General features: G+C 40.9%; 1 protein-coding gene across 1 annotated transcript in view; it reads right to left on the bottom strand.

Moving 5' to 3' along the window:
- Positions 1–10,000, bottom strand: part of LOC122262065 (nephrin) — a 50,149-nt gene that overhangs the window by 14,734 nt on the left and 25,415 nt on the right. Inside the window, exons 3-12 of the mRNA XM_086534450.1 lie at positions 7,202–7,381; positions 5,070–5,222; positions 4,353–4,535; positions 3,540–3,830; positions 2,555–2,857; positions 1,965–2,255; positions 1,651–1,731; positions 1,280–1,340; positions 641–700; positions 126–238 (exon numbers count right to left, since the gene is read on the bottom strand). Coding sequence (XP_086390576.1) covers positions 126–238; positions 641–700; positions 1,280–1,340; positions 1,651–1,731; positions 1,965–2,255; positions 2,555–2,857; positions 3,540–3,830; positions 4,353–4,535; positions 5,070–5,222; positions 7,202–7,381 — 1,716 coding nt within the window. The remainder of the gene's footprint in view (positions 1–125; positions 239–640; positions 701–1,279; positions 1,341–1,650; positions 1,732–1,964; positions 2,256–2,554; positions 2,858–3,539; positions 3,831–4,352; positions 4,536–5,069; positions 5,223–7,201; positions 7,382–10,000) is intronic.

The following is a 10,000-nucleotide window of genomic DNA, read 5'->3' as shown; positions in this document are numbered from 1 at the left end:
TAGAGTGAGTTCTAAGTCGGTATAACACAAATAGAGTGGATACATATGGAGATAAAAGAGATCAAAGATCAAGGTATCTATATATTCACACAACATATTTTAGCAGAACATCACAGAAGTCTTACAGTGCACAGAGATAGTGACAGCGTCGTGAGTTGTGGAACCGAACCCGTTGTCCGCCTGGCAGGTGTAGACAGCTCCGTCGTCATCAGCTGTTACTTCTACCTTCACACTGTAGCTATTCAGACAAGAAGGAACGTGTGTCAATTCTATGATTTTCCTCAAATAACTACACGTGTCATATCAATGCCGTTAAAAAAAACTGAACATAAAATAAAATACCCTTTGAAATGATTAAAAACAGTAAAAGAACACAACCACAACGTTGCACTTTTATTTACCACAACTTTTGAAGCAGGAAAGATAAATGGAAATCACACACACACACACACACACACACACAAACACACAAAAAAAAAAAAACACAAACACACACACACGCACACACCCACAAACACACACACACACACGCACACGCACACACGCACACACACACACACACAGACACACACACACACAAACACAAACACACACACATTAATTTCTCTCTCCTCACAACCCTTCCCAGTCCTTTACTCACTTGGTTACAGTGCCACCAAACACCCCACACATCGTGTCACTAATTTTCTCTCCTCGAACCCTTCTCCCAGTCCTTTATACTTGGTTACTCGAGTCGGACCACCAAATGTCATCGGACCCCGGCGTGTCCATCGTGTAGTCCCCTGACCTTCACCGTCTCGCCACCAGGTGATATCGAAAGAGATTAAAGCCTCGAGGAACTCACTTGTACATCTATTTGTCATCTATCCTATCGTTTAATCAGTCGAGGGTTTATCTACCTTCGGCAGAAGGAGGAACTGAATCGAAAGAGATTAAAAGCCATGAGGAAACTTGTCCATCTATTTGTCTATCTATCTATCTATATATCTATTAATTCATTTATCTACGTTTCGGTCTATATAAGTATGTATGTATGTATGTATGTATGTATGTATGTATGCATGTATGTATGTATGTATGTATGTATGTATGTATGTATGTATGTATGTATGTATGTATGTATGTGTGTGTGTGTGTGTGTGCATGCATGTATATATGCATGTCTCTGTTTAACAGAACGGAAATTTATAGGAAGTTTAACAGTTGCAAAAACAAAATTTGAGGAACTCGTTTCACCAGTAAACATTTTCAAATTCATTTCATCACTCAACAACAGAACGGTCTCTCTGCACCAAAACACTTGTAGTCATTTTCATCTTTTAACCAATTTACAGAACTGTCTATATCGAATTAAGAAAGTGAAATAAAATTATGTAAAAATGAAATATACTTAACACAACTACATATATTCAAATGTATCAACGAGAACTAAAGAATAAATACATTTAAGGTTTATCGTTGCTATTATGCATTTCATGTTTAATCTTTTCAGAGGAACACGAACGTCAGGACAGTTTTAATCGCATTATTGTAAAATGACTGACTGTTTAAGGATTATAGAAATTGGTAAATTTGCATATGATTATTTTTTTAGGGACAATAAATGACCTATCAATTGTAGTCGGATGAAAAGAATGATGCATTGTTTACTAATGGTCATGGAAAAGAATATGATGTGTAGTTTGCTGTCACTTTTTATAAAACTAACTTCCATAAGAAGCTCAACATAATCTATATCAAAGAGAATGATTTTTAAAGGACATAGACGGAGTCAGGAAAACTGTTGACAATCACCAGTGACAGAAATAAATATTATTGCTAAATACTAATTACGTAGCCGGAAATAAGAAAACTGTTGATAAACACTAAATCCCTGATCATAGAAAAGACTTATTGACGTTATCATAAATAAGAAAAAAAAAAACACTAATTGCACCGGCTAATTGCATTCACTAATTACTCACACATGACACTCAGGACAGTCGAGTTGACGAGAGGATGCGAGGTGGCTTCGTTCGTGGCTTCGCAGCGATACTCAGCCCCGTTGTCAGACTCGTCCAGGAGGATGTCCAACTCAGCCAGGGCTGTGACGGCATCGTGGTGCGTCTCCGAAGATAGCTTCTGGGCACCTTTGTACCACGTGAGCGTTGCAAGGGGGTTGCCGCCGTTACTGACGCAGGTGAGGCGCTGGCGTTTTCCCTTTCGAAGTTCTTGGCCTCGCTCGTACCCCAGGATGACGGGGGTCTCAGGGGGGCCTGGTGGGTATGAAGGAGGGGGGAGGTGTTGGCACATCAAAGCGATTCGTTTGGGAATGATTATATAAATAAGTAGAAGGGGTTTATGATTATAGGTAATTTCGTTTGGAATTATCATATAAGAGACGGGAGGAGAAGACAATCATTCTTTTAAAGAAAAGGAGGAAGATAATAAGGATTTAAAAGCGGTCGACATAATCTAAAACTCTCTATCAAAATAATGACACGGACAGAAAGAGGGTTATTGAACACTGTCATATCTAATCAACAACTTCACAGTCGAAACCCAAACCACTCACGCAGAACGCTGATGACTTCCGTGTCGATCTTCGTCGATCCCAGAGCCTGGTTGAGCGCGAAGCAGTTCACCATCAGATCGGCGTCGATGGGCCGCACTTCATATCGAGTCAGGTTGGTGATCGTGTTCCAGCCTCCGTTAGGCACCTTCTGCGTCCTGGACGTCGCTCCGGGAGGCGTCTGGCCGTTGACGACGAGGTTGACGTCCGAAGGTGGGTTGGAGTTCTCGGCGATGCAGGTGATGGTGATGACGTCGCCGACTTTGACTTGGCTGGGCCCCGTGATGGTCACCTTGGACGCGGCGACTGGGGGGCGAGAGGGAAGGTGAAAGTGTGGACAGACGAAGGTGAGGAGAATATTCCAGAAGAAGTAGACAAAACATAACGATTAAAAATGCAAAAAGGGTGGATAGTGGGATATGATGATGATGATAGAGAAAGAAGAGAAGGATGATGATGAAAAATCATAACACATGTAGGGAATTTACAAGAATGGCCTGTGATGGTCACTTTGGCGAAAGGAAAAATGAAAGGCGGAGGTGACGAACAGATGACAGAGGAAGGAGACAAAAAAGAAAAATGACAAAGAGGAAGAGCAGAATTAAGAAACAAAGAAGAAGGAGAAAAAGCGTAACAAATGATGATGAAGAAGAACACATTAGAAACACAGAATAACTATAAAAAATAAGAAGAAAAGAAGGAAACGAGGAAAAAAACGAAAGAAAGAAGAGATAGCGACAAGAGACGAGAGACAGAAAGAAAGATAATTGAAACCAAACAAAGGAAACAACGTCAGATAAAGATAAAATAAACTTGGATAAATGAAATAACAAAATCAGATAGAAAGAGATAAATTATAATAACGAAAATAAATAGAAAAATAAAAGGAAATTGTTGACAAGTGGATAATAATAAACTAAAACAAAACAAACAAACATTGATTGATGACTGTTTAAAATGATTAATTGAAATTAGATAAAACACTTACAGTTAACTCTGAGATGCATCTCCGCTTTCTTAGGCTGTGACGTCATCACGTTCATAACATGGCATTCGTACTTGGCCATGTTATCCGTCGCGTCCACTTCGAATTCGTATTCGTTAACGACGTAACTCTGATGTTTGATATAATTCTTATCGACCTGTTGGCCATTTTTGTACCAGAAGACTTCTGGCAAAGGGTTACCACCTCGGGCTTTACACGTCAACGTCTTCTTGTCGCCCGCCCTTACTATCTCGCCCTCGGTGTAGCCGGTGATCTCGGGAAAACCGGGTTCGTCTGTATGGCGGAAGAGGGGAAAGGGGGGAGGGGGGGAGGGGGGAGGATGAAATATAATGTCCTTGCGTAATACATGCCAGGCATCCCTGGATATACATTAGATTCACCGAACGTGAAATCGTCTGTTATGTAAATTGATGTGCAGTTTCGTTATCAGAATCATTGTAATCATGATTAATCATTATTATGATTAATAATATTGCTATCAGTATTATTATAATGATTAATAATATTGCTATCAGTATTATTATTATGATTGTCATTTTATCATTGTCATTATCACCGTGATTTTGATAATGCCATTAGCATTATCATGATATCAATATTGTCAATAACATCATCATTATTGTCGTAGTTATCCTTATAATCATTATTCATCATCATCATTAATAAAATCATTACTATCATTACTACAATCTCGATCACAGCACAACACGCGCATCTGATACAATGCACCAGGAGCTGCATGAGCGTGAGCAGATTCATGACCCTACCATGCAACACAAGCACCTCATAACTTACACTGGACGTCGAGGGTGACTTCAGTTTCCATGGTCGTGCCTGTGTGATCGAGGGCAGGATGTATGGCTCGGCAACCGTACCGCTTGCCGTTGTCGGTGTGCGAGAGCGTGATCGAGATGGAGGACTGTATGGCCAGGAGGTGGGAGTTCGTTTCCGATTCGGACTCTGTGCTCGTGGTTGATTCTGGTGGGTGAGAAGGGGGTGGGGGTAGGGGGTTGGGGGTTGGGGGGGAGGGGGAGGGGGATAGACAGATGAGTTGATGGAGAGATGCGAGATATGCTTCAGAACCGACTGGCAAGTATTTGTTGAGAGCCAAAGCTATAAATTGGATACATTTAATAAAAATAGAATAAGGGTTACATTTCTTTTTGGTCCGCAAACACAAACAAAAAGAATATCTAGCTATCACAGATTAAAAATACAGTTACCCTTGAAATGTGTGCCAGTGAGATTCATAACAGTGAAGTAAACTTTATTCATCATCAATTCACTTCTCCCAAATTCAGCACAAGTGCAAACTCCAGTCACCCAACCATTCAATTATAGTCTCCAAAACGGACACCACAACTTATCGGTAGTTTGATCAAGAAAAAAACAAAAAAACTTGCACCATAAACTACTTATTCAAAATAATGCACACAATTTAATGATACAAAGCCTATACATTGTAACTTAATACATTAATCAAAACCTTCATCGCAAATATAAAACACTTACCTAGACTGATATCAGCACCGTCTCTGAACCACTGTACTTGAGAAACAGGTTTAGAATCCTTGACAAGACATTCAAGGGTGATGGAGCTCCCTGCTCGTTCGGTTATTCTCTCATTTCGTCGACGTCCTACAATCTCGATGCTTGATGGAGGAACTGCGAAGTGATATCAGAGAGAGCATATGTGTTAGTAGTTTGTGAGGGTTTCATGCACACACACACACACACACACACACACACACACACACACATACACATACACATACACATACACATACACATACACATACACATACACATACACATACACACACACACACACACACACACACACATACACATACACATACACACACACATACACATACACATACACATACACACACACACACACACACACACACACATACACATACGCACAGAAAGTGATAGAAAAAGAAAGAAAGAGAGAGGGAGAGGGAGGGAGGGACAAGGAGGGAGGGAGGGAGGGAGGGAGAGAGAGAGAGAGAGAGAGAGAGAGAGAGAGAGAGAGAGAGAGAGAGAGAGAGAGAGAGAGAGAGAGAGAGAGAGAGAGAAAGAGAGAGAGAAAGTGAGTCAAGAGCAATCACGATATACCTCATATATGAAATATCATTCCTACACAAATTGTAACATACGAGAAGGAGACGGCGCAGATTTATATTCTTGGAAGCTGCCGTCTGTCACCATTAGTTGCAAGTGATTAATCCAGTCAGGAGGATCTACACTGCTTATCTCTCTAAACTTAATATCACAGAGAAAACAGGATATTGATGGAATTGAAATGAAGCGGTATCTTGATTAATGAAACAATACAAGCCAGACTGCTTACCCTGTATCTAACTCCGTTAGTTAAATTCAGTCGGAAAAGTCGAGGCTTAATCATATTTAGCACGCCGGGGGCATTAAGGGTGAAATTGCAGCATTGAACTATCTTCATAACTTCCTGTATTTCACAACTTTTTTTATAGGTATTTAAAGTTTAATTTATATCTTTTATTATTTTATGTTTTCTTTTTTCATTAAATCACCTTTTTTATCATTTCAATATTTTACTCTTTGATTAATCTGCAGACTAATGGCCAAAGATATTAGGACCCAGGTGCATGTATGGCCCAGCTGTATATGGTCCCAGGCGTATGTATGACCCAAGTGAAGTATTTCCTGGGTTAAGTCTAAGTGACCCAGAAGATCGTTTGGACATAATGGCTACATGGCCCTGATGACTGTATGGCCCTGGTGGCTGTATGGCCCTGGTGGCTGTATGGCCCTGGTGGCTGTATGACCCCTATAAGAGTATGGCCTAGTTGAATTTATGGCCAAAGCGAAGTGTGGCCAAGGTGAAGCGCGGCCCAAGATATTTGACGAAAACAAACAATGACGAACTTGGACTTCCATTTCCCCTTTGAAGTTAATGAGATATTCCGTCTTCACAAGAGAAGGAGACAGCTACGTATTGACCAACTGAACGACCTCCCAAAGCGGGCACGAAAGTCGAAAGGCAGACTGGCTGTCGGCTAATTAGATTGGTACTTACTTATTCCGTTTCCTCTGGGTGGATCTCGCGGAATGCCTCTAAGTCCTAAATCATTTCCAAGCACGCAAAGTATTTTCGTCTTGTTTGAAATAGTTTGGTAATTCTCAGTATTGTTACTCGTAATGAAAAAAAAGTGAATCCTTCTAAAAGATTATAAATATGTTGGTAATGATGACTATGGTTGTCGCTTTTTAAAAAATCTTTTGTATTTCCACTTTATTCATGAGAATCTAGGAGTTACAAACAAATACTGTAAACTGAAATAATGAATCATATTGTCTAAATAAAAACAATTCTTTCCAATTCATTCCGCAAATAATTCAAGCTAAAACAATTAAAAAACTGAAGCACTAAAGAACAAAGAATAAACTCTCTCGTCCTCTCTCTTTCACTCTCTTTCTCACTCCCTGTCTTCCTCCCTACTTTCCTCTCTCATTCACTCCCACCCTCTCTCTCCTTCCTTCAATCTCTCCTACCTTCTCTCTCTTTCTCTCTCTATTCATTCCTCTGTTACCTCCCTCCTTTATCTCCCTGTCACCCTCCCCCCATTACCCAACAAGACGAGGCCCGAGGCACTCACTTAAGACGGTGAGTGAAGCAGCGTGGCGGATGGGCAACGCGTCCCCCTTCGGTGTCACTTGGCACTGGTAGGCACCGTCGTCCTCCAGTGTCACATTCCTTATGAGGAGGTTGTGGACGCCTTCTGCCTCGGGACCAGTCATGGAGAACCGAGAGAAGCCGGGAATTGACCGGTTGAATCCTGGAAAGAGAAGATGAAGCATGGTTAGAAAGAGCTGGGCGTGGTAACATGCGTTTTATAAAATATTCTTCTGTTATTACTATTATCATCATTAATAATTATTTTTAGCTTTATTATTACTATTATTATAACCGTTATCCTTATTTATATTATTATTATTGTTGTTATTATCATTATTAATATCACTATTGTCATCATCATCATCATAATCATTAAAATTATCATAACTATTATAATCTCCATAAACATCATCAACATTATTATTACTATTTATGATTTTATAATTTAAATTGATGGGTCCTGCTCCTTTGTGGGTGCAGCGTTTAAGCGTTGTGTGTAGGAATCTTTCTCTTGCTCTTGCTTTCGCACTTTCTTCTCTCTCTCTCTCTCTCTTACATTCACAAAAAGACACAAACACACAAACGCACACACACACGCACACACACACACACACACACACACACACACACACACACACACACATACACACACACACACATCATGCATGAGATAAAATGAAGAGGAAGACAAAACAAAAGAAATAAGAATATGTAAAAAAAAATAAAACCTATCGGTAGAAAACAAGAGACTCCATTAGCAAAGAACTAATAAATGTTATGAATATTGCCATCCGGAGAGAAAAGGAAGACGGACCAACCTTCTGTGAAACTATCAGAGAAAACCTTTGCATTTTTAAATGTTAATTTGAAGGGAAAACTTTGGGTTCCTTTGAGCAACGTAGGTATGTTTACATTTCGCAAAGAGGACAAATGATGCACACTTTGTTGGGCTTTATAGTCTGCGAATAAGAAGAATCAGGAGGAAATAGAAAACGAAGATGACGACGACGACGACGAAGAAGAAGAAGAAGAAGGAAATCAAAACAAGAGGTCCCCGAGATAGATATAGACAAAAATAAATATTGGTGATGTTCATATGTCGTGTGTAGGGGAATGAGATAGAATAAGGAAGCCGTACTACAGTAATAAATGGGAAATTTAAAGAGAGGGAAATAAGAAGGACGAAAATGGTTGAAGGGCAATGGAGCATAAAAGTGTGAAAGAGTATGGAGAGGGGAAAAATAATAATAAATAAATAAAATCTGCGGTGATGTCGCGCCGCGTTTCACTTACTCCCCAATATCTCATGTGTTACTTTAGTATTTGATATTTGAAGGAAGAAAAAGAAAGGTATAGAGAACGTCAGATAGCAATTTATATGCTTAGATATATTGATACGTAGATGGACTGACACGTGTATAAATATGATAGAAATATATCAAGATAGACAGATACATACATACACACACACACACACACATCGAGGTAGATAGATAATGATTAATTATTATTATTAAGGTAGAGATAGTTATTAACACACACACACGCAAACAGAGAGAGAGAGAGAGAGAGAGAGAGAGAGAGAGAGAGAGAGAGAGAGAGAGAGAGAGAGAGAGAGAGAGAGAGAGAGAGAGAGAGAGAGACAGAGACAGAGACAGAGACAGAGACACAGACACAGACACAGAGACAGAGACAGAGACAGAGACAGAGACAGAGACAGAGACAGAGACAGAGACAGAAACAGAGACATATATGAGATGAGATTGCATGACATGAGATAAGAAAGAAGAAATAGAATAAAAGAGAGACAGAGAGAACAGAAATACAGACCGAGAAAGAGAAAGAAAAAAAAATCCTCCTTCCTGTAGACACAATTTTCCCTCCCCTCCCGCCTTACCCTCTCCCTCCCTCACACGTTCTCTCTCCTAAGATATGAATTTTGGTCTGGTTACCTTCTTCCTCGTAAGGGCGAGGGGAAAAAACACATCCCCTTTAACCGTGGAGTTGGTCATTAACCGACCCTCCAGGAAACCCAGGCAGGCAGAGGGACCAGAAGAACGGGACCACAGGGGAGTTACAACGGGAAAGGGGAGAGGGGAGGGCGTGGGAAAGGAGGGAGGGGGGAGGGAATGGATGGAGGAAGAGGCTGATGAGGGTATGAGAGGGGAGAGGAAGGGGAGTGGGAGAGGTTAGAAGGGGGATATAGGAAACGAGTAAAGGGAAAGGGAGGGCATAGGAGAGCAGGAAGAGGAAGGAAAGGGGCGGACGAGGAAAGAGGAAGAGAAGTGAGTGGGGGAGAGGAAGGAGAGGAGAAACAGAGGTAGGTGGCAAGAGGGGAAGAGGAATAAAGAGAAGAGAAAGAAGAGTAAACTAGAGGGGAAGAGGGATCAGGGGAAAGAGGAAGGGAAATTTGAGAGGGGAGGGATATGAGGGAGAGGAAAAGGATGGGAAGGGAAGGAAGAGGAAAAGTAGATGAGAAAGAGAAAGGGAAGGAGGATAGGTAGGGGATAGGAAATAGGAGATGAAAGGAACAAGGAGGGGGGGAGGAGGGGACGCATAGGCTAATGAACAAGTTAAGGAGCGGGAGGAAAGAAAATGGAGGAGAAGGAGGGAAGTGAAAGGAGAGGAAATGACAACTTTGGGAAACGAAGAAAAGGAAAGTAAAGCGTTGAGAGGGAAGAGCGTGAAAGGAGCAGAAAAGGAGTATGAGAAGGAAACCAAAGGAAGGGGAAGGGAGAGGAAAGCAGAGGAGGAGCGTGAATATAATGAACAGAAGAGG

This window comes from Penaeus japonicus, unplaced genomic scaffold (assembly GCF_977035675.1).
Source record: "Penaeus japonicus unplaced genomic scaffold, GWHDUDI00000001_assembly GWHDUDI00000041, whole genome shotgun sequence".
NCBI lineage: Eukaryota > Metazoa > Arthropoda > Malacostraca > Decapoda > Penaeidae > Penaeus > Penaeus japonicus.
This window is presented reverse-complemented; position numbering and strand designations above follow the sequence as displayed.